Consider the following 25220-nt stretch of genomic DNA (forward strand, 5'->3'; position numbering starts at 1 on the left):
AACTTGAAAGTGCATCTGACTTCTAAACAGTATTATTCAGGCAGGTTTCAGAAAGTAACTAGACCCAAAAGACCTACATGCGCAAATCTTCATAATGATACACCTCTGTCGAAAGATACAGAATTAACAGCATATCTGCTCAGAAATTTAGCGGTATAGCAGCATTGAGAGATAGAACTGCTTTGCATCCTAAGGCCCGGATATTAGAAAGGAACAAAACACTGCATTGTGCAAGAGGAGTAAGATACAGAAAGGGAATTAACATTAATTTCACAGCCAAGTAAAGCAAGCGTTTCACATGCAAGATGCAATACTGCATCATTATGATATTTAGAAAATCTTTGGAGGTCTAGTCTCTACCTGCTACCCACCTTCACACGCATGGGAATTGTGTGATACACAGAAGGAAGCCTCAAAACCGCATTAAAGTTTCACTCAGACTAGTCTAAAGTCACAGGTATTGTCAGATTTCAAATGCAAATCCCCAGAGAAGTGACTTGAAACGTACCATCAAATACTACACAATACAAATACACTCGGCGACTTGTGTTAATGCTGCCGACCGTATTCAGAATTCAGTAGTCTTGCTTTTTCTTTTTCAGTATTTCTAGCATACTAAAAGGCATATTAATGTCTTTCCCCATAAATAAAGTTAGTCTGATAATTTAACTTTGTAGATTTATAAAATATTTTCTATGCAACTTAACACAATAGCCTAAAAAACCAATTAAATTTAAGAAACAGTATATTTACAATTAAAATAAGTACAGACCTTATTGGATTTGCATTCGTTTATCGCACAAAATAATTTACAAGGCTTAAAGTAATAAATAAGTCACTGGAAAGCTTTCAGAGATGTGCATTCTCCATATGCCAGAGTGCAGTACAGTTTCAGGAAGCAGTAATGTATGGATTCTGGCTAAAGTCTTTTCATGAGTCCTTATGTTGGACGGCCTTGACCAAAACGGGATTTTGACCTGGGTTGAGAACACATAAGAAACGTATGTACATCATTACTCCTAGAATTCAAAAATCATTGTCCAGTCAGCTCTCTAGTACAGTGTTTGAAACTACTTTTTGTTAAAGTGTCTTCCAAGAGAAAGAAAAAAAGAAAAAAATCTTGCTCTCAAAATCTATTATCGAGAAAGTCCACTTTCTGCCAGGATACCTGTACCCACAAACTACATATTTGCGCAGAGATACACAGCTGAACTCTGACATCAAATACCTTACTTTGAAATTGCTAATTCTACAGAAAGTCATGTGCATTTTTTGACAGAAATAAGACCTGTGAGAAATTCCTCTGATGATGTATTTGAAGCTTTCAGCCCATCTTTTTAAAGTTTGCCAGTAATTCTGAACTAAGACCAGTTCCAGGCTCTACAACCACACACAGCAGGCAGCTTCTCAGCCCTTTTTTTTATTTTATCCACTTAAGGTGTAGAAGACCAATATGTGCAGTAATGTAGATTTTTGGTATGGGGTTTTTGTTTTGTTTTTGGAAGGAGGCCCAAGAATAGGCTAAAAAGTTGTGGATAACACTTTTTCAGTTATCCATAATTTCACAGAAAATTATATTGGAGCGGCAGCCAACCTTCCAACATGGAAGCTGTAAAGTCATTCTTCCAGCATGGGAACAAGAGTTTCATTCTCTTAGCTCTAGTTTAATTAAAGGAATTAAAGGAAGCTTTCACATCATGTAAGGTAAACCTGCGAGAAGGGATGTTGATGCAAAAAAAGTGTATGAAACAAGGTGTGTTTTCCTTTAAACACAACCCACCCATCCCCCCAAATTCACATCCTGCTTTTTCCTTTTAATTTCTTACCTGGCATTTTTCTCAGCGTTGTTTTGTCGTGCGCTCACCTGCACTGAGGCCCTTATCTGAGCTTCAAGCCTAGAATAAATGCCTCCTGCATACTTGAATCCAGAAAAAAAAAAAAATCAATTTTTGACATTATTCCAATTTAATCAGTGACTTTTCATGAAAAATCACTAATATTCAGCAGAACCTACGGGATACTTTGTCTCATTATCACAACCCATGTCCAGTTTTTAAAGGCAATGAACTTTAAATATTATTTTAAATTATTTTCATAAAAATAAAAAAAAATCATGCTTGGAACAAAATGAAAATTGATAAAATGCAGTTCTTTAAAGTATTGAACACATGGTGTTTTCACTTGGGGTACGTATTTTTGTTACCAAGGCTCACTCCAATTCTGTAAATGCTACATTGTGACAGGACAAATCTTACTTCTTTGCTGTCTTTTGACTTGACTCGATCAAGGTCTCCCAGTCTCATTTTTATTAAGTGCCCTGTAATCTCAGACATTCTTCTCTGATCTGTCAGGAATAAAAAAGAATATTTAGAACAAACGTTTTCTTTGCTACTGAATACAAAGAGAGAAGAATTAGATGCACACTTTAGTGATGTTCTGTTTGTAAAATTAGATTCCAGCTCATAGAAAAATCTTCAACCAAGATCCTAGATCCTGATGCATAATGCAGCTTCAGCAGCATTCTTGGCAGATACCAAGATCAGCCTGAGGCATCACACAAAGATCAAAATCTATGGGAATGGTTTTGAGACAGAGGTTTTCAAAGCAGCAAAAATGCACAAGAATCTCAGGAGAGATTAAAAGAGATACAACAAACTAATATAGTTCTGAATATTTTTATTCACTTATTATCCCAGAAAGACTGGGAAAGAGAGAGAAGTGAATGTTTATCTCTGTTTATCTGCACAAACAACGTGCACAGGTATGCAAGAAAAATTATTCACATACTTACACGGTCACCAGATGACACAACTATAATCTCTGTAGGTTATGTACTGACATCGCAAATAAAGAATGCAAACCACACTAACATTCAGTTATAATGCTTTCTTTCTCTGTTTCTTCTGCAAATTTTGAACTCCTTTCCAATATTTTCCAAGACGGCAGGCCACATGCTGCCCATTTCTTTTTCAATCTGCATGCAAGTCTACAATGTTATTGTTTTATATGGTGGATTTTCTTTCAATTTTCCTACCACAAACTTTTTTTTCTTGTGTAGAATAGAAGAGATTGCTAATAAATGCCAATCAAATCCTGAAGTAACATTTTCAGAAGGAATTCCTAGCTGTATTAATATTTTTGTACAGTTTAGGAGAGTCCGAGATTGCTGTGTGGTTTGGATACAGCTGATTACTAATGATTAGCCCAGTTGAAATCTGTTCTCTTCCAAATGAGGAGCAGCTATTAAAAAAAACAACAACAAAACCCCCTGCAATCAACAAAAAACCAAAACGCACACTGTGGCTACAGCTGAAATTAAATTCAACCTAAAGGTTTCCTAAACCTAAAGTAGCTATATTTTAGGAAATTAGCCACTTCTTATATGAAAGAATTATTATATTTGCAAAATATTGACTTTTAAAGCTAAACTCATGCAAGAACAGACCGTCTTCTCTTTGAGCATCTTGGTTGAATCTCAATGATCTGGAGGCATCCCATTTGTTCTGCTGCATACTCACACTGGTTGGAAAAGAAAGAGGCACACAGCGTTATTGGTAACAGGTTACAAGGGATATACCACAATAGGTTCTCAAGGACTTTGAAAATTACTCACGTGAATGGAGATGCATCTCGGGAACTTGACTATCAAAGAAAGAAAACCACATTAAGTATGTTTTAAGATCAAGTCCAAAACTTAAGAGAATTCCACATTATTCAACCCAACCGGAAACGCTGGCTTCACAGCTCTGATTTTACCTTGTCAGATGGCTTCTCCTTTTTCTGAATACTGGGTGAAGAAATCACTTTCTTTGGGTGCTTGTAGGATTTCTTTAATTTCTCCTTTCTCCCTGCTAATTGAAGAAATATCTACTAACACCACCACAGATATCTGGAATTTCTACACAGCTACAAAAGAAATTTTTCCCTTTATTCTTTTACAAAGGGAGTAAATGAACAGGCTGTTTTCCCTTTGTTAGTGTTGAAGACATGCTAATACATGCAGATTACTCAAATGCTTTTCTATTACACACATATAGGAACTCAAGTATGTATTTAAAATGCAGAGTGGTTACATGTAACGGCACAAGTTTTCTGTTGTAAAATTAAAAGCAAGCTCACATGAAAGCTAAATCTTCAACCACATGAATTCAATCAACAAGCTCTGAATGATATCAGACCAAACAAGTTTAAAAAGTCGAAGTACAAAAATTTTCATTCAATTTTTCTTTTAAATGTACTGGTGCACTCCAGTCCATTTGAGTCAAGACAAAAAGAACAAAGAATCGGCTCTGTGCAAATGGCTTATTACTAGGGTGGAAAGGAGAAGCTGCTTTTTGGTTTTCCATGTTCCTAAATCCCTTTATCATACTAAAAAAAAAAATCCTTTTAGATCATACAGAGCTTATCTTCTATGCAGACACAATTCTGAGCAGGTTTACTGGTCATTCTACTATGTAAACAGAAAAATATTCAGAAAAAAAACAACCTGCAAAAATACAGAGTGCAGGTGTGGCTGGGACAGAGTTAATTTTCGTCATAGTAACCAGTGTGGGGCTTTGTTTGCGATTTGTGCTGAAAACAGCATTAGTAATACAGAGAAGTTTTAGTTATTGCTGAGCAGTGCTTGCACAGGATCAAGGCCTTTTCTGCCTCTCACCCCACCCGCGAGTGCGCTGGGGTGCACAAGAAGTTGGGAGGGGACACAGCGGGGACAGCTGACCCCAACTGACCCAAGGGATATTCCACACTATACGACATCATGCTCAGTATCTAAAGCTGGGAAAAGAAAAAGGAAGGGGAAGATGCTCGGAGTGATGGCGTTTGTCTCCCCATGTTAACCCTGCTGTCCCAGAGATGGCTGAACACCTGCCACCTATGGGAAGCAGTGAATTATTTTGCTTTTCTTGTGCGCGTGGCTTTTGCTTTACCTATTAAACTGTCTTTATCTCAACCCACGATTTTTTTCACTTTTGCCCTTTTGCTTCTCTCCCCCATCCCACAGAGGCAGGGGAGTGAGCAAAAGGCTGTGTTGTGTTTAGTTGCAGGCTGGGGTTACATCACAACTTATGGTCGTGCAGCTACTGCCTTTTCTTCCAACATTGATCTACAAGAAACTTCATAAAAGTAATTTGATAGTGTTTCCTGCAAAATACATCCTTGATCAACTTTGAGGACGTCTCAGGCAGCTTTCCTCATCTGCCAGTGATTTTTGATGGCACTGAACAGCGGGGTGATTTGCATCTGAACACAGGAAAACCAGAAATAAAATTCAAGTAACATTATTCTTTATTTTCAAATTTCCTAATGTTTAAAATTTGCTTACAGAATAATTCTGCTGCCTTGAGTCCCTATCCCTAAATTCCAGTGAGGACGACTGTAGAGACTTGTTGTACCTGGTTTCCTGCATACTTCTTCTTCATCTCCCACTTCATCCTCAGTGACCTCCGAGCCAGTGGTATATTCCTCTTCTTCAGATAACAACGACTGCTGTTTCTAATCAAGAGGAGAATGCCAGAGATTGTGAGGCTTAACTACTATCAAATGATACATTAAATCTAACTCAATATCTTAGTGGCCTAATTGTGCACACAGTTAGGTCTGAAAACATGATTCTCAAATGTTGAGAAAGCAATTTCAAATCTTTGCTTAGAATCTTTTGATAAAGATTGTTATTTATGTTTTTTCCAAGCAGTCTAACATTGTGAAAGGCTGCCCAGAGAGGCTGGATATGATCCTGAGCAAAGTGATATAGCTTTGAAGTTGAATCTAACTTTGAAGTTAGCCCAGCTTTGAGAGCGTGAGGAAATATATAAAATGACCAGAGATCCCTTCCAGCACGTATCATTGTACGATTCAGTGTTCAGTATCCAATGTACTGCTGCCTATATTATTTTTCTAATTAATAAGAGAATGTATGTTATGGTAGCAAACGCCTAAGCTAGCTACGTAATAACAGAATACAGGAATCTACAAGTTTATTTACAGTTCTGTTGAGGCTTGTTGCATCTTGCAAACTGCCTAAAATTGCTGAGATACTCACTAATTAAATACCACAAAGCACACATATTCCAGTGCACTACAAATACATGTAGATTGGGTATACCCTGGCTAACTGCATTAATAATTTATTACAAGTTGGCCTGGAATATCTGTTTGGCTTTTTTTTTGTGAACTCACTATAATACCTCATTTTTCCCCCCCTTCTATCACTTGTACATCATAAATAAACCACTGGCTCCAATATCACAATAGATGGCGTCACAATGAATCATTCCTAACTAAACAGCACAGGATAATGAAAATATTAAGGAAAGTGATGCTTACGTTGTTTGAATATACATTTATCTCTTTTGAAGTGAGTGATAATGAATGCCTCATAATCCATGAGAAAGGATGAAGCCCAAAATGGACCACAAGTTCAAAAAGTTTGCAAAAGGAACAGTCTTACTATAGGACACTAAGGAACATCAGACTCCAAGACAAATCATCAAGAGTGACAGAAGTAAAGTGCTGCTCTCTAACATTTTCATTAAAAAAAATAGCAAATCATGGGACATCCTTTGCTGCTGGAAGAACAACTCCCCATCCTCTGCATTTGACTGGGTCCTCAACCCTGAGAACAGCTTTTTGCAATGAAGCAGCAGCATAAAGATGACACGAAGCATCTCAGAGAAGCCATGAAAGAGACAGACACTCAAAACCTCTGACTTTTATGATTTACATTACTGTCAGCCTAATGAACTATTAAGAACTGATGTGTGCATTGCTGGCCTATTGTTTGTCATTTATAAAAACATTACAAAAGGAATTTTTAACGTTTATTCAAGCCAAAGTAGTACTTCACACATACTTCATACTTTACTGTAAAAAACTGTTCCTGTACTGCAAGCTCCAAATCAAAGCAAAAGAAAATGCATTTTCCTCCAAATTAGTTAGAATATAAGACAAAAATCAAAGATATATATCTGCCAGTGCAGAAGAGCAAATATTTAAAATTATGAACAAAATATTTTACTAACCAGTTGTAAAGTCCAGTTCTTCAGAGAAAGAAACTGTAGTCAAAAAAAGAGAAAAACATAAGCTAAAGAACTCATAATAATTAGAAGGAAAAAAAAATCTGAGTGGAATTCTAAAAAAAGGAGTGGTAAGTTATAGTACAGCAATCTACGCTGGTAACTCCTCGAAGGCCTGCTCTCGTCTTTAACTAGAAATTTTGGAATTGGAATGACTAAGAGTGCAAACAGACTGGGAACTACCAATCAATTAAATGCAGTGAAATCATAATCATGTTTTAACTTGACTAAACTTGGCACTATGAATATTTGCAGCTTACTTTAATCACAAAAGCAGTCTGGGCCAGGGTGGGGCAGCTATGTACCAGATGGTTATGGAGTTTAAGTTTAATAGCCTCCTGCATTTGTTGCGAAAGAGCTTCTGACAATGTTTGAAATTCTCACAGAATCAGCAGCATCACGCTACCATCAGGATCGTCGAGTTGTCAGAAGCTCCACAATGGGTGCAGAACTTCAAAAACGTACCTTTGCATGAAAGTTCTTTTTAAACTAGAGGTAGTATTATAAACGGTCTATAAACTTGGCTTAGAAAATATCTCTGTTGACCTGACATATTAACACACACAGTAACGTACATGCCTCACAGTTCAGGAAAGTAACATCTTCCACGTCTTGGGGAAAAATTTTAAAAAAAAGAAAAAAACCAAACCAAACCTATACCCACACAAAAAACCCCCACAACCAATCAAAAAAACAACCAACCCACACACACAAAAAACCCCAAACAACCCAAGTTACTCTTCTTCATTTATGGGCTTGCAAAAGTCACGTGGACATACCCAGACACATCAGCAGACAAAATGAAAGCAGGAATTGTTTACATACTTGCCACATGATGTATTTTAAACTGTATCTAGATCCCTAAATATCATGAGTTTAAGAATGGAGCGGAAAGCACAGACATATGAGGAATTGCCTCATATACAGAAATATTTCTGGCAGACATGGTAAAAGTTTTGCCTTTTTACCAATCAGATATTTTGCCCCTATGCTACCCTGCAATGCTCAGCAGCATACTTCCTCCTCCTAAAAGAGGGGGCTTTGTTTTTATTAAAAGTTGTCTAACGAATCCTTCAAAGTACCCTTGTAAGAATCTTCTTCATCAGAAAGGGGGAGAAAAACATTAGCAGTCACTCACAGCATTGATTTCTCCAGTTTTGGGACCCCAGGGCGTGTTTGGTTCTACAAGCACATCACATTCGACGCCTTTTTCATCACAGAGCCCAATGCCAGAATCACTAAAACAGACAGATGTGAAATGAAAATAAATTTTTCTATTTCATAACTTCAGAATCAGTCTCTACTCATCACGTACCAAGAGATGACAGACCTCCAAGTCAGCCACACAGTGTTTTGATAACGATGCATTTAAAATATGAAGATAGGAGTGAATGCTTATGGGGGTGAGTGACTAAATGTCTGCTTGAAATAAAAAAGGAAAAAGTACTTGTTCTTCCCTTCCCAATTTCCAACTAAACAATAACAAATAAGTTACCTTTAAAAAGGCCTATGTCACCCGTTTAAAGATGAGAGAGAAAGCAAACGTTACGTGCACATGTATTAAGTGTCGAAGGCTAAGTTATTTCAGTAACGCAATATGATGTTCTTACCTATTCTCATCCTTAGTGAAAGGAACAACAATAACATCTCTATGATGGAGCAGATCATTCAATATTTTAGTAGTCTGAGATGGCAAAGCATGCCCATCTTCATTTCCTGAAGGTAAATCAACCATGTGATCCCTCACTTTGCAGCCCTACGATACATACACGCAACAGATCAAATACTGGAGTTAATGGGAAGAACAGATTTCAATAAGTACAGCAACACAAGTTCAGCTTTGGAACTTTTGTGTCCCAGGGTGCCTTGGGACACTGCAACAATTTACAATCCTTATTTTGGAAAATATCTATTTTCATAACACTGTCATCTCCCCCGCCATGTGTTATGCTCTTTTAAAAGAAGTGAGCTAGTATTGAAGTACCTTTGGGAGGGTCGTAGGATCAAATCGAAGCACTTTTTGGTTACAGCAAGGATATACTCCTGTCGCAGTTGAGCCCAGAGCACTTGCTACACCTGGATAAAGAACTGGCTGCAAATGGTACTGGCAGTGGGAGAATTCAGTACACAGGAAAGACTGCATTAGAATAAAAAGAGAGATAATGACAGGTGAGATTACCTATAGACATCAAAATTTTGCACTATGAAGAATGTATACCCAGCTTTATTGCCATGTATTTTTCAAACCGCTTTCATCCCTGCCTCACCCTCCAAAAGTCACCCACAGACAAACTAGTGAAAGGGAAAAATCTACTAACTTGGTTACATCTTGAACAGGTCAACCAATTGACAGTCCCCCAAAGACGCCAATAAACATCCCGCCAAGATTTCAGTTCCTCGTGAAGGCCAATTAAGTACTCGTGGACTTCCCAGGTTTTGTCTCTGAAAAAGCAAAAGGTCAGGTTGCAGACAGAGTTGTAACTCAGTTTTGATCCTGCCAGAAAGGTGAGGCAGAGAAGGAGCAGAACAACACATGCTCCACTGGTGAAAAGCCTCCAGAAGAGTTTAGAACAGGAAAGACACAATGTGGACAATCATTACTGAATTTAGACCGTGACAGAAGAGCCTATGTTTCACAACATCCTAATAACAAAGAATTACAGCTTGATTCATCTCAAGCTCCATATACTGCAGATTTGAAAGCTAAGGTAAATATCAAGCCTTTTGGAAAGCAGGAGAACCACAAAGCAGTGGAAAGCCCAATACGCAGACCAGAAGAAATAAAAATACCCACATGCAAACAAGTTCAGTCATACTGCAGTTTTCTGTCTTTAAAGTAATACGTCATGCAACAGAAGTGAAGTGCTGTCATTCTATTTTATTTATTTTAAAAGCCAACATAACATGTTTCTTAGGTATTTGCAATGCACCAGCAATGAATAAGTTAAGAATTAAATTTTGAAAACATAAGACAACAGTTTTTTGATGAATATATGTATCTGAGACTTCTAGTCTTAAAAATATAGACTTTGTTCCTTCCTGGTGATAAAACGACACATGCCTCTTCAGAATTCGAACAAGAATACACAACTTACACTGATGCATGTTATTTTCAGAAAAAGCAGGTACAGTTTTCCCACAATTCTAAGCCCTGGCATGAACCATTTTTTATTATATACATGTCTAACCTCAACTAAGCAAGCAGTACTTCCAACTGGAATTTACTTCTAGGCACCACCAGAGGACCAATAAATATAAACCTATTTTTAAATCATTAAAGATAGGCTCGTATTAGCTCCTAAGCCTGAATTCATTAGTGGCCAGCATCGCTTCACCTAAGGAACAGTAAATGGATTCTGTGTAGAAAAGCAGTCACAAGTATCACGAGGCAAATAATTACAACCTAAATAATCCTCTGAGAAACTTTAAAACCTTGTGTATTTATATGTTAGGAATTGCGCAGCAGCTACATACAGCCAGCTTAAGTGAAGTAATACAATTAATGCATTTTACATGGCTAATCACCAATAATCCTAATAGGTCAGGACAGGGTCGCAAGGTTTGGTTCTATTTAGGCTGTAAGGCAGAACCTGATCCATGCCTTGGAATTACTCATGGGAGGTAACACTACGCAGGTGTTATCTTTGGAGCTGACACTGAACCGTGTTTCGGTTGTTCTGAACTGAACAGATCTGATGAGAGGTCTCCTGTCACTAATTTCGCACTACCTTCATTAAACGGGGCACATGGGGAGGGAGGGAACTGCAGCTGATCCCGCACCGACCTCTATTAAGAAGAGAATCCAGCTGTTCACAAACACGGATCACACAGACAGACTTGAATTAAACATTTGTGCCAAAAGAAAAAGGCCTACATACAGAAAAGGTCCTGGAAGCTCCTCTGACAAATACTTGAGAACAGAAAAACAACTGGCAAAGTTTATTTATAGTAGTCTTGATGCAGCCTTAGTATTTGATTTGACAGTATAAAGTCAGTCTAGAAAAGAGTCTTTAGCATTTCTCTGCTGGTAGAGGTGAATCTATCACTCCCTAACAAACCTTGTAGAAACGCAACCTTTAATTTAATTTGTCATCGACTACACATATCTTAAAACCCTTTGATGAAAGAATTAGCTGAGTATTTTCTATTTAAGGCAGCACAATCCAAAATAGCCCTCCCAGTAATTGTGGCTGTAGTATTTCCACTTCCATTCAGCAACAGCACTGATGAATCCATCTCAGAAGCGCATCATCATAATCACTCTTTTTTTTTTAATTGGTAACATAAGAAGTTGAGATGATTCACACTGCTCTTCACCTATGACTTTGTTTTGTAATGTAAGTACCTGATAATTCCTAAACATGTATTTTGTAAAATCACCCAAAATCATATAGTTCAAGGAATATTTTTAAACACATAAATTACATATACCTTATATGAACGTAGACAATATTTCCATGTTGATCTATGTTGATTTTTCCTGGTACACAAGGAATTCTTCTTTCAGTTTCTTTAGTTAGCAGCTTTTTACATAAACAACACCTAGATATTTTTTAAAAAAGGAAAAAAAGAGAAGAAAAAAAACCACAAAAAAATGAAAAAGAAAAAAAAGAAAGTACTAGAGTCAGAGCAGGACTTTGACCCACAGGGACTGTTCTTGCAACTGAAATGGTAATATAAAAGGACCTTACCTGTATAATGTTGCTGCATTTCCTCGAGAATCTGGATTTAGGTGCTCTGGATCAAACAGTCTCTCAATCTTCTTGCAGAAAAGTTTACTATTAATGACAGCAACACAGCTCACCCATTAGAAAAAACTGAAAATTTTTTATGTATAGTGAGACTAACAACAATATTCTGATGACATCCATAGTCACCTATTTCTTTCAGGATCCAGCTTTTAAATGTGATTTTCCTTTAAAATAATCTGTTTGGATAACTGGTTCCTGACTTGGTCATCTCTTATTTTTACAAAGATTTAAGGAAAAAGATCTCTCAATTTTTTTCCTCTTTATGTCTTTTCTTTGTCAATATAAACTGCCAGCTTCTACTTTGACTCAAAGATCTTTTATTAATGAATACTTTTGTGAAATCACACAACTTTCATTCTAAAAATTGCATGTCTTAATCCCTACTGATTAAAATACCTTCTTAGTCCATCAGTCTGCCCTCCAATAACTGGCCCTTATCTTGATACAGACTAAACTGGAGTCCTTCTGCATGAAATATTATTCCATCACAACTATTCAGCCTTCCAGCCATCCTAAATACTATGTCCAAACATCAGAGTTCACAGGATGCTGAAGCCAAACCATTCTCTACAAATTAGGAGCATGTCATCCCATAAAAGCCTCCTTACCCTAATGGTGGCTCCCATGTGAGTATTCATGAATAATCTGTCGATGTGAGACTCCTAATGTGGCCTTTCCTTTTGCCCATCTCCTATAAAAAGCTCTTTCCTTTTGCTCATAATTTTAATATAAAATTCTGAAGTCACTTCATGATATTCTGTGGTAAAGATACATTATTTGAGAATGTAAATTGTGTGTGTGTGTGTGTGTATCTCTCTCTCTCTCTATATATATATATCTATCTCACTTCAAATCACTAGTACCTTAGCTGTTCTGAGAAATAATCCAAAAGCCCTACAGCACTTTAGTGATTTATTATAGGGCAAAAAGTTACCTCTTAAATTTGTCTCTTTTGTCCTTCAGCTCTTCCACTTCATTGTGTGTGAAGAGATCAGCAATGTGCGTGACCAGATTAGCATTGATACAATTCATGTTACATGGCGTGGCTACAATAGCATTCATATTTTTGTGGCAATAATGAATGCATTTTTCTACCTAGGAAAAACAGAAATGTTAAAATAACTTAAGGAATTCTAGGCAAAGCTATCTCAAGAGATGTACTAAATGCTTCAAGATTTTTTTTTTTTAAAGTGTGGTGCTGTGGAAGACTATTTCAGATCACCTTAAGAATAAAACACAAGTCTCAGATTTCTCTAAAGCAGACTCTGAATTAACGTGACTCTGAATTAGTTTGTGTTCTCCTCCAAAAGCTTTCTACAGACTAGAAAACAACTCCACAAATGTTTCATCTGCAACAAGTGGTACCTTCCAGTTGCTTGTAAAAAGAGAACCACAGTACACATTACCCATAGTATTGCCTGGATCTCAACTTAAACAGCTACGTTTACTGTGTATTTAATTGCAGGTCACCCCAGTGGCAGAACTTTTGACAAACCTTTTATCAAACAAGTCAGTAGATATTACTTACACAGAGCTGGAGAACCATATCCTAAATTGCAGAAGTGTTATTCATGTAAAAAGGATATAAACCAAGGGTATGCATTGATTTAATAATCCTTTCTGATAGAACCTATCAGAAGTCAGATACTCATATTACTCTAGATCAGCCATGAGAAGGCAAATCCAAGACCCCACTATCACATTTAGAAATAACTTACAGTAAGTTTTCTTGCACTGAGTTTCTGTAAATATTAGATTACTGCATTGAATAAAAAAGGTGGTAAAAATCTCAAAATGTTCTCACTGCATCATCTGTTTATGTAACAGACAAGCTGTTAGACACCTGGTAATTAACTACGCCCTTACGGCAGAGATTTTTTTTCTTAATACTTACTAATGAATCCATCTTCAAAAACTCAGAAGAAATAAGAATTGATATGACATTTGACGGTTCTAAAAGGCAACAACAAAAAAATTTGGTTTTATATTAAATCTTTTGATAATTTCATTTCACATCCCTTCCTCTGCATATTTAGTATGTTTTAGTCACTATTTTACCAATCCACCTGTCATTCCATCTTCCAATATGTGGAGCAATTTCCATCTTGATAAATAAATTTTTGTTTTATCATTTAGGTGGCTGGAGTGCAACTATAACAAACTGGAATTCATAAAAACTGGAAAAGGTGGCTTCATTGGGATACAATGACTAAACAATTACACAAGATTAACTTCCATCTGTAGGCATCACACCCAGCTGAGATTTTGCCTAATATAACTCTATTCTCTTGGTTTGTTTATATTTTTAAAAAACGGTAGCAAAGGCTCATAAAAAGATTAGAAACCTGCCTTGAATTCACGAAGGCAGAAGTTCTTCTACCATTATATCAGAGTACGCTGAAATTTTACAAAATATTGCAATTGTACCAACGGGGAACAAATGGGAAGCAAAACAAAACCCAACAATCATCAGTATTTTAAAATTACCGCTCTGCTCTTGTTCAGAAGACGTCTGAAGAATCTTAATTAAAAACACCAGATCCCAAAATATATTAGACCTTTTTCACTGCTTCACCTCTCAGGATGTTTCCTCAAAACTGTCAGCATTGACAAATCAGAGACATCTTCTATAATGACCAGATGCAACATTTTTCTAACAAATTACAAGCTTCGGTGCAACAGCCAGAAGCAAAGAGACTGGAGCTGAACTGTATCAAAAATATTCATCTTCCATCAGTACGGAACAGAAAGAACATAAAATAAATAACCTACATGCTTTCTTTTACCTAAAGTGGGCATTTCTTCAGAATCTTTAGCATTCCTTTTAACGTATCTTATCAGCCAGTCAAAGATGTGAACGTCACAGTGCACTGAAATGTCCACCTCTTCCCAGCGCTGGGCATCCACTGACAGATACTCAGCAAAGTATTTCATTTCTGAAATCAAAAGGTCTCGCGGACACACAAAATCTTCTTTGAGGTTTTTGGCTTCGTCGCACACGTGGATCACCATATTTGGCCTCAAAAAGAAAACAAACCACAAACCAAATTAGGACCATACGCCAATTAGAACACCAAAACCAATCAACAAAGATCTCCTCTCCAAATCTGGATCACACATTGCAACACTGATTTCAACAACAGGTTTTATTAACAGAAAGAAAACAAACTGAAGTTATTAGCTATTAATATAAGCTGTGGTCCAGTGAAGAACACAAATGCATACTCTCTGACACATAATCAGTGTGAATTGCTAAGTTAAGACTGGAGAATGAAAATTTCTAGCTCAAGTCACCAATTTTGTCTCCAGTTTGTTCTGGGATACTACCTGAATTACAGAGAGAACTTATTTGTTCTCTCTTTATAATTTTATTGAAAAAATAGGCAGAGATATATGCCTAGGTTACTGAGGCACCAAGGACAATAACAGCACACAACAGCAATTTTCATCTGTGGAAATTAAAATAGTTTTATTGTATATTAAAATGTCTATTTCTGAAGAAAAGGTGAAAGCTAGAATCGGTAAATGCTGGCTCTACAAAAAGATGGTTACTGTTAGGTTTCAAACGCACACATTCTTCTACATGCACTTGTCTACTATGGAAAACAGGGATGTGATAGTATGAAAAACAATCACGCGCACGGCTATTTGAACTCATAGTAAAATTTTTATTCGCACTTTTCATTTACGGCTTTCTTTTCTCATTTTTACATGGAATAAATCTACGTTCACAGAATGTCTGGGTTTTGTTTTGGTTTTAAATTAAAGTGTTATTGATCATCAATTTTGTTTCATTCCTTTTTAAAAACAGGCTATGTTTCCCATTCTCGCCACAGCAGTGATCAGTCACTCAGAGGAACACTATGGACAGATTTATAAATAAGTTATCCCTATTGCACAGCAGAAATTCTCAAACCAACCCCTAGTATTTCTGTAGCAAAGTAAGGTTTTAAAATTTCTTATTTATTCGGATGTTCTCAGCAGTTTTCTTTTTGATAGTAGAAAGCTATGAGCAATTTAGACATCTTTCTGCCAGTTCTATAATCCCTAGATGACAAACACACAAAGATCTTCTTACCCCTGGCTTTCATCAGTGCCTTCTCCACCTTTATGCACAGGACCTTCAGATTCTGAAGAACAACTCCTTGTGGAGGTTGTGCTGGGCCTTCCTTAAATGTAAAAAAAAAAAAAAAGCTGCATTAGAGCAACAATGCCTGACCTTTTGCTCTTCAGCATCTTGGAAACACAGCTGAAGTACAGCTCTCATGGTGGAGCAATGTTACACTTCTAGGAACAAATCTGTGCTACCATTAGGGCTACTATATATATTGATATATTAGTATAGATACATACACACTAATGGCAACTCCCGCTCTGAATGCCATGCACTGGAAACTCAGCCCAGCAGCATTGCTGGGTTGCCAACACACTTGGCTGCAAACCCAGATTAGTCCTGTCTCAATATTAATATCAAGCAGTAAGATTCATGCATTATAGAATCCTCAGCAATCCACTCTTATAGCTCTCTCCTTGTCTGCTCTGTGGGATGTGGGTCTTACAACTCTATCACATAAAAACTTCTGTTTTCAGGAAGCTTTGCTGCCAGGATATAACTCCTTGAGATTAAAGCCACTTCTCATCCATAACTTGTTCGCCCTGCAAATAAGGTGCTTCCAAACAGAAGCGCAGAAGTCTCTTGAACTGTGTTTTTGCCAAGTTTCTCTAACTCGCGGCTTAAAGGAGCAGATTGATGGTTTGCTTTCTTTGAGCATTGTTTTATACAGATCATCTAGTCCTAGAACATATAGCTTATTCCAGGAATAAAGGACAGGTGCACTTTAACTCAAATAGGTTTTCTTCACCAATGCACTACAAGCAGGGGAACCTGGACACAAAACCCTGTGAAGTCCAGGAGGTCTTGTCACCAAATCCAATTCTGGGTCAAGGGTTAAGACAACCCCAGCATTGAGACATCAAATAACTTTTTCAACTGTGATGAATAGATCACTACAATCTGAAACTTCAGTTATCTTGTTTGTAAGTCAGAAAGATCATTTGTGGTTTTTTTAATAATGGAAGGGCACATGTCTGTCTTCCACTGATGAAAACCCATAAAGTTGTGATTTTCCATGACTACTCTCTACTCTCAGGGAAAAATAGTTCCAGAAGCATCTTGTCTCCCTCGTGTAACGTAAGAGGCTGTACTCTTCTAACAAAGACTAACAATAGACTTTTTCATCTTGTGGCTAAATAACCATAGCAGACTCACACCAAAAATGATCTGGAAGCTCTATGCAGTCCAGAACACAGCAGTTAATGTCCTTCAAGAAAGTAAACAAAAGTTTCTCCAAAGATAAAGCCTAAGGCCTTGCACAGTTAAGCCCTAGTAAGGCCATACTAGGAAGAACACAGTTAATGAAAGGGGAATATTTACCAGACAGACCCAAGTAAAACTAAGGAAGGGGCTGGGTCGGCCACAGCCTCAGGGGTTTTTCTTACTGTTACTCATGTCTACAAACAAATTGAAACAGCCCCAGAATTCTTGATCCCAACAATAAGCAGATGTGAATAAATCCACTAGGAAGTAATTTTTAAAAATCCAAACATTTACAAATAGGCTTTTCTCAAATCCCCAATCCTGAAATATACAAGCACCTCACAAATATTAAGAAGGTGAGTACGCTACAAGCCTGTGAGAAAAAGATTAATTATCCTCATTTCATATCAACAAATTATATATAAACAGGGAAAATTATTTATCTGAAGTCACAAAGGTAACAGAGAAAAATCTCGGGCAACCATCTTGTACTAGGAAACATTAAAGTACTTAACTGCATTAATACTTATTACATGTATTACATTGTTAAAAAGAAAACATGCACTAATTGTCTAAAGAGTTTTACAAGCAGAGTTAGCTTGTTAACTGCCTACTGGGAAGCTACTAATCTTATAAGTAGCCACCTGTGGATGCAAGAAGCATTTATCCCCCCATCATGCATGCATGCAAAAAGTACATAATTGAAAGCTGATTGGAAGCATTTTCAGCCTAGATACTCCATATACAGTTTTCAAATATTATGTCTTGTTTAGAGTTATTAAAAACATTTTATTTGTTCTCCAGCAAAGATCAAACAGCTGTTTGTCTTTTGCAAACAGAACAGTGACCAGAAAGCTGCAGCACTGTGTCCTACAAAGTGCTGAAATAATCTCAGTCTACAATGAAAACTACAGAATAACTATCCCACAGTTAATTACAACTTCTTACATGAGAAACACTTAAGGAGATATTGACAATATTTAATTGAGCTGTGACTGAAATACAACTATTAGGACCATTTTTCTTCTGCCAAATTACTACTGGGACACACAATTGCCTAAGACACATCATATGTCATTGCAAGACTGTCTTGCATTAAAAAGCCACTAGACAATGCTCCAAGTTCTATGTAGCCAGCTTGCCACCAAGTAGCATGGCAAACACGGGGCGTTTTTGCTGAGAGAGAAAGGTCTGACCTCAAGGGATCACCTTCTCAGCTTTCTGCAGCTTTTCTACACAAAACTTTCTGGTTATTTTAATAATACAACTTAAGGTGATTGCAAATGGCTGTAGGTTTAACAGTTCAACACTAGGGATACATAATAGGACAGTAATTCCTCTCCCCACCAAAAATCCTAAACAGAGGATTTAGTGTAGGTATTTATATGCCTTTTGGAAGGACAAGCTATTAAAAATACCTAAACAAACACCAATTCTTAATCTAAAGTAATTGAAAGTGACTTTGTGTATGTGTTATATTTATACTTAGATTTCTTTCTCAAAGATGAACAAATCCTGTTCCTGGATGGACTTAACCACTCAGGACAGAAAAGCATGCACATGCTGATTATAAGCAAAGCCAATATATTTCAGAATGACTAAAAACATACCAGTTATAGTAATGGAATCCTGCCCAATAGCAGGCTCCTGAAACTCTGTCTGTGTATCGAGCAAGGAGGATTTGATGTACGTAGCTAAAGTTTCCACAGGACTCCCACCAACGGCCATCAGGGGATTATACTGGTTGTCAACAGGTGAACTTCCACTGCTTTTTAGTTCATCAAACCTTTTTGCACACTGTCACAAGATTAAACGATAGGACAATGAAGCAGTAGCTTTCTGTACATTTTTAATAGCTATAATTCGAGATGGATATTGTATTTCATTATATCTTCTGCATGTGAACAATTACTTATATTAAACTTATAACGCTTCCTATTTAGTTAGCGGTATTGGGAACATACATAAATACACAGTAAAATAATAACATTTACCATAATTAAACACTCCAACAGAAAGAGAAAAATAAGATGGAACCTGTTTCAACCTTTCTTTCCTTAAACCCTGTTATTTTAAGCCCGATCTTCAAAAGGGAAAGGTATGGAATTTAAATTTTCTTTCTGTAACTAGTTCTTTTACCATAAACATCGTCAAATATTATTAGAAGTAGCTGTAGTAATTGGTTCATAATTATTATTCTTTCACTTTATGGCTGCCATTCTGACTCGGACGGAAGGGACTGGTGATTTCCACCGCAGTTCTATTAACTTCCATTCCATGTTTTGATGAACTAGAAAGTGTTTCCATTTTGTAAACTTGTACTGATACAGTGACAACTACAGGTTTGGTTCAGTAGACTCCTACCCACAGGTAACTTACGCATACAAAATAAATCTACTTAATTCTATAGGTGATCCTCCCACGGCACAGCTCATCAAGCTCCATTTGAGCAGCTGTTTTTATTTATTGATGTTGGATTGAGTCAACTGACAACTGCTGCTTGCCACCTGCCCATTGGGAGAGGTGCACACAGCTACATCCTTCTGATAGTGATGTAGTGTCCCAAATCTGTAAGGATGCCAGGCTAATATATATAACAGATACATAAAAACACGGGTATACATTTATTTAATTGCCTTAAACAGGAACTCCACCTATTTGAGGCACTTTGTTCTTTTAAAACAGAGTAACCAAGCATGTATTAGTTAATCATATTTTAATTAATGAGGAGAGAGCTCACTAATACTTTAATAATTATTTTATTTGCTTAATGTGCACAGTACTGTCTGCAAATTGAAAGGTAAACAAGTTGGGACCCCCCCAAGTGCTTTGCCAAGCACTTTAGTGTCAGCAACATTCCAGAGAAGCTTCTATTCCCAGTTGTTCACTGTTATGTTCCAAATACAAAGTTACAGGGATGCCCAATAGCAACACTATAATTGTGAGCTGACACATTTGATTAAGTTTGCAAGAAAACAAAGACAGGTGGGGTTTTTTTTCCAGCTCTGCTGAATCACAAGGGCAAAAGACATTTTCCTCTTCTAGCTTACTTCCGCTCAGAACTGGAAAATTCAAAATTATTATTAGAAAAAAGTATTTGAACAGGATATTCAGCAATCCAGAGATTAAGTATATGGAGGTACTAGGTTCTTCCAACTCTATTCCAATCAAAGATAGAAAACCCCACATCTGTAGGATGAAACAAGAGGCAACTGCTCTCTTAATTAGCTAATGGTGATGTGTAACTCATAATGCCTTAGAATTGTAATGACAAGCATAGAAAGTCATCAGGTTTGCTAGTAAGTACCTACAACCTAGACAAGGTTAGTGGGTACTGACATCCTTTCCATTAAAATCTTAGTTACGTAATTTGAAATATGTTAGCACAACACTTTTTTTTTTATTCAATTTTTAAATTTTTACTTCCCAGTAACTTTTGTTCTTATTCTATATGAGTTCTCATTTAACATTTTTGATCCTTCAGGTATAAATTACTTCAGAAAAAAAAAAAAATCAATTCACTTAAATTCCACTCACCCACCCCTCAGATGTTTTCTTCTTCATAAAATACTGCTTAAAGTATACAAATTCTTTTATTAGTGAATTCACCTCTTTGGATGTATATCCTGGAACCAGCCTTGCCACGCTGTCCCAGTTGATAGGCTGAGGCACACCAATTAGGGAACACAGGATCATATCCAAAACCATTTGATTGTTATCATATGGAAAGTTATTGTTTTCTGAAAATCCACGACTCATCTTCAGCTATGTTAAGCCTAGAAGAGAAAAGGTTATTAGCAAGTCTCACTGCACGGTTTGCTAAAGCTTGATCTACATTAATTGTATCACTCCACAAGTTATCACAGCGTTACAGTCAAGTACTAATGCTTTATTTGACAAAGTTTATGGATTCATATCTGCAACCTCAAAACCCCGGAGGGAGAAGCAGATGTGCAAACCACCAAAATCAACCCAAAAGCAGCCAGCACGATCCACCATCCCTTTGAAACATCTGTTTCCAGGAAGGATTCACACCACTGATCCCTCCAACAGAAAAAAACCCTCCTACAAACTCAGAATAAACAGCCTAAGCAACAGAAGGACATTTTAATTTAAATTTACTTACATTGAAACACACTTGTCTGTTCCCCCAAACTTTCTTCTACTTAACCTCAGTCTCCTCTCATTCTGCCTATTTGTTTTACACACCTGAGCTCCATTATATAGGAGCCAACCCAGGGCAGCCAGCTGAGGGCAATCAGTAAGAATTCAGAGCCAGGAAACACAACACCTGGATGTCTTTCAGCTCTCATTCTGAAAACCTGACATTTGAGTTGTCCTAAGGCACTCGTAACTCCTGATGAGCTGGGATTCTCAGGGCCAAGAAACCTGGCTCCTTCAGCTTCAAACTGAACGGCAGAACAAGGCATATAAGGACAGCAGCAAACACTTTATAAAAATGCAGCTCTAATTAGGAAAAAAGTGTTATATTTAGGGTATTTTTTTTTCCAAATTAATTTTATGTATCGCACCAGGGAACATAGTAAAAGTTCAAAGCACTGTTTTAGCATATGCTGGGAGAAATCTGCAGGCATTAATCAAGACTTTCATATTCAAGTAACACACAGCCAAAGAGCTTAGTAAAGACTCATATTTGGAAAGCACTTTGGACCTTTTCCAAAGTACCTTAAACAGATCACATAAATAACAGAACTTATGAGTCAGAATTCTGTATGTGACTGTTAAAGCAAGGATTACAGAGATTATCAGAGAGGCAGTAGATTTAACTGATCACTTGTTACTAAAAGTATGCTACACATAGATTTTTCTTTTGCATCACCCTCTCTCCATGCAGCTAAAAGAAAAGATGCTTAAAATACACAAAATAGCACTGATTTTCCTTCTGACTCTAGAAGCTATTCCAGCACTTTTTGTTTGTTTTGCTGGTAGAAACGGAAATCACAATAGCAGGTAACTATCAGCTTTCCTCCTCTCAAAAGAGCAGCTGAATGAAACCACCAGAAAGAAAAAAAAGCCAGAACGCACCAAGATAATTCTTAGGTTTCATGTATTAATGAGATTTAAATTGGAAAAAAAAAAAAAAGCCACAAACACAGCACAGAACATAAGTCCAATAGGAAGAGTCATAGCATTTTAGGAATTCTATTTAAATGGAATTTATTGTCAAATAACCAGTTTTAAAGGACAAAGGTCTTTCACAAGTTAAATGAGCCCAAACTTTCCAACTAAGATGCCCCGAAAGGCAAAGGTAGATCCGTCCCTTCAGTCATTGAGTCCTTATCCCTCATCCTGATAGCACTATCAAGTGGTGTCGACTGTGGTAATTCTATAGTGGAGACTTCTTGCTGTCAGTGCACAGACAGATGTCAGTATCAATTATATTTAAGCCAGTGAGCATGTACCATATCTGCTATTATAAAAGAAATAACCGGGCCAGAACAGGTCAGCACCAGTGGCAAACATAGGTGGTTATAAAATATAAAGCTGACTTCTTGTGCTACCTTGTACACATGTAGCAGCTGGCTTAAAATTATATTTAAATAAGATAAGTAAACGATGGAGTATCAGGATCCCCTGGTCTTGAGCTATAAAATACACTTAATGAAAGTAAAATTACTAGCAGCATCAATATTCCATAAATCACCATTTTAAGGCCTAGTTTTATGGTATGATTACACTGGGTAATCAAAGGAAAGCAGTTATTTTGAAATAGTTTGAGCCTATAATTTGAAGGAAAAAAAATTTTGAGTATTGCTGGTCACAAATTAACGTTCACATCAGCTCTGCACTGTGGAACACGAAACAACTCGACCATGACGGGATGACAGGTACTCTGAAATGTAAGGACATGTTCAGAGGGGATGAAGCCTTTGCCCCTCCAATATTTTTTATTCACTTATTCTATACACTGAAATCACAGTTTTGTATATGCTTATCACTGCAAAGATAAATGAAAGAGCATCCGTAATTACAAGCATACAGAAGTTAAGCCTTTTTATTTCTGTTCTGGAAAAAGCACGGGACTCCTCTTTGTGGCTTAATACATGATATTTAACATTTGACTTTTTGCCCTTTAGGAAATCCTCTCAGTAGTTAAAGATATGCTTAAGATTCCACCTCATGCAAGAATGATGCACTCCCTACAAAGAACAACATAAAGCCCGTAATAAATCATATTTTAAGAGAGAGAAGGCAACTCTCTCCAGGTTGTTACCGCAAGAAAAGCTCAAGTTAACCCTCTCCTCAACCGTGGAAACTGGGAAAAAAGTTTCAGAATTATTTAATTCTGACCAACTCATTTGATGTGCAAAATATAGAAAGACATGTGACGATAGGAATTTTTAATAAAACTTAGAATTTTAAATTAAATGGTGCAAAGGATTCCAAACATTTCATATTTCATAAAATGGATATGATTTGAACAATTAATTATGCAGGAAGTTGGTTTACATTATGGAAATGTACCCCCTCACTTAACCCTGTTTGTTTTTTTTTTTTTTAATTTAAAGCAAAGAATCAATCTAGAAACGAATAATCACTACCCCCTTACACGTGCATGACCCTCAGGAAGGTGAAGATGGTGGGATGGGCGTGAGGTCTCACACAGAACCATAAATGCCACCAAGTGACGGTGCAGAATGAGGCGGGGGACAGAAATAACCGCAACTCTCCTTGCCGTTCGGCCACTTTCCAGTCAAAATAAAATATCGAATTACCTGGCGGGCTCCCAGGCGAGGGGTCGGCGGGACGGGGCGGGCAGTGACTCCTCCTGAGGGGACGAGCGGAGCTGAGCAGGTCGGTAAAGCCACCCCGGGGCTCCCCCTGCGCGGCGGGACCCGCAGGTCGCCCCCGTCGCCACCTGCCGCGCCCGAAGCGCGGGAGCCCGGCGCCCTCACACACACGGCGGCACCGCCCGGCCACACCCTCTCGGGGCGGGGGAACGCCGTGAGGGGCGTGGCATCCCGCCAATCGGCGCCGGGCGGGGGGTAAGACTCCGCCCCCTCCCGCCGAGGCTAGCCAATAGGATGGCCGAACGGGGAAAAATGCGCCGTGTTGCGGCGGCCCCGCCCGCACGGGCGGCCCCGCCTTGTCGCAGTGCAGCGGCGGCGGCAGCGCCCCCTCCCGCCGCGCCACCGGCGTCCGGTCGCCAAGCAACGCGACGGGGGGAGGGAGGCGGGGCCGGGTCTCCCCGCCTGCGCGTGACGTGCCGTGACGTCAGACGGCGCCTCGCGTCGTCATCGTGTAACCCACGATGACGTTCCCACGTACGAAAATGAGAATGGGAGGGAAAAGCGCGGGCAGCCCTGGCACACGGAGTTCGTAGCTCCTGTCAAAATGCACCGGATACAACAACTAATCTGACAGCAAGCAAATTAATTAAGCAGGAATTTGCATTAAAGCACTCTATTAAAGACTGCATGGTACCCACAAAAAGGCTGACCAAAGATGAACACCTGAATTTGAACCTTCCCCAGGTTTTGAGCTGATACACTTGAAACTCTAATTAAACTCTAATTAAAAAAACCACATAATTTAGAGCTAATTACATAGCCCAACCACTCGGTGCCATTCAAGGCTCCTTGCAGGCCAGACAGTTATTCTGCAAATCCTGCTATTTCATCCGTTGTTGCTTTGTTTCCTACCGCGTGTCTGCTACTACATCAAATCTTCCCAAACATTTTAAAATTATTTCCCTCATCCCCTTTTCCTATGCGCAACATACAATAATCCCTCCCCCAAATCCCATTTTTCCGCCTGCCTCTGTCTAATACCCACTGCATCATGTTGTGCAACTTCTGTTCCTCCTCAGTATTTTTTAGCAGGAATCGCTGAGAGAATCACGGCCACACAGATATTAAGCATTTTCTTCAAAAAAACCCATCCCTAAACCCTGAAGTAATACACTAAGGACACAGAATGAAATAAAAAGCACAGAAAAATTCAAGAAAATGATTGTAGCGATCTAGAAAAGTATATGAAATCTGAATTAAGTCAGTAAAAAGCCTCCTTTGGGTTTTGGCTAAAGTAGAAAACGCTCCTCATTTCATACGGTCCCCC

The 25220-nt window shown here is 37.9% G+C and overlaps 1 protein-coding gene across 1 annotated transcript; it reads right to left on the minus strand.

Moving 5' to 3' along the window:
• Positions 1-846: 846 nt before the first annotated feature.
• On the minus strand, positions 847-24104 carry SANBR (SANT and BTB domain regulator of CSR). Its single transcript, XM_065631807.1, has 21 exons — positions 23879-24104; positions 20751-20917; positions 18752-18938; positions 15903-15993; positions 14611-14843; positions 13719-13777; positions 12759-12919; positions 11765-11851; positions 11505-11615; positions 9392-9515; positions 9058-9210; positions 8684-8829; positions 8212-8311; positions 7020-7052; positions 5394-5493; positions 3757-3851; positions 3614-3642; positions 3446-3519; positions 2256-2344; positions 1827-1918; positions 847-977 (listed from the first exon to the last, which is right to left on the minus strand). Exons 2-21 carry the CDS (start codon positions 20898-20900, stop codon positions 941-943), a joined length of 2151 nt encoding a protein of 716 aa, XP_065487879.1. The 5' UTR covers positions 20901-20917; positions 23879-24104; the 3' UTR covers positions 847-940.
• Positions 24105-25220: the final 1116 nt, after the last annotated feature.

This window comes from Caloenas nicobarica, chromosome 3 (assembly GCF_036013445.1).
Source record: "Caloenas nicobarica isolate bCalNic1 chromosome 3, bCalNic1.hap1, whole genome shotgun sequence".
Classification (NCBI taxonomy): domain Eukaryota; kingdom Metazoa; phylum Chordata; class Aves; order Columbiformes; family Columbidae; genus Caloenas; species Caloenas nicobarica.

What these genes read in the sequence shown, in the direction of transcription:
- SANBR (XM_065631807.1), bottom strand. Translation starts at nt 20,900, where the DNA reads ATGAGTCGTGGATTTTCAGAAAACAATAACTTTCCATATGATAACAAT. An exon ending in CAGGATATACATCCAAAGAG is followed by an intron (nt 18,939 to 20,750) that starts GTGAATTCACTA and finishes ATCTTGTGACAG; the next exon opens with TGTGCAAAAAGGTTTGATGA. An exon ending in AGAAGTATGCAGGAAACCAG is followed by an intron (nt 3,852 to 5,393) that starts GTACAACAAGTC and finishes TTCTTCAATTAG; the next exon opens with CAGGGAGAAAGGAGAAATTA.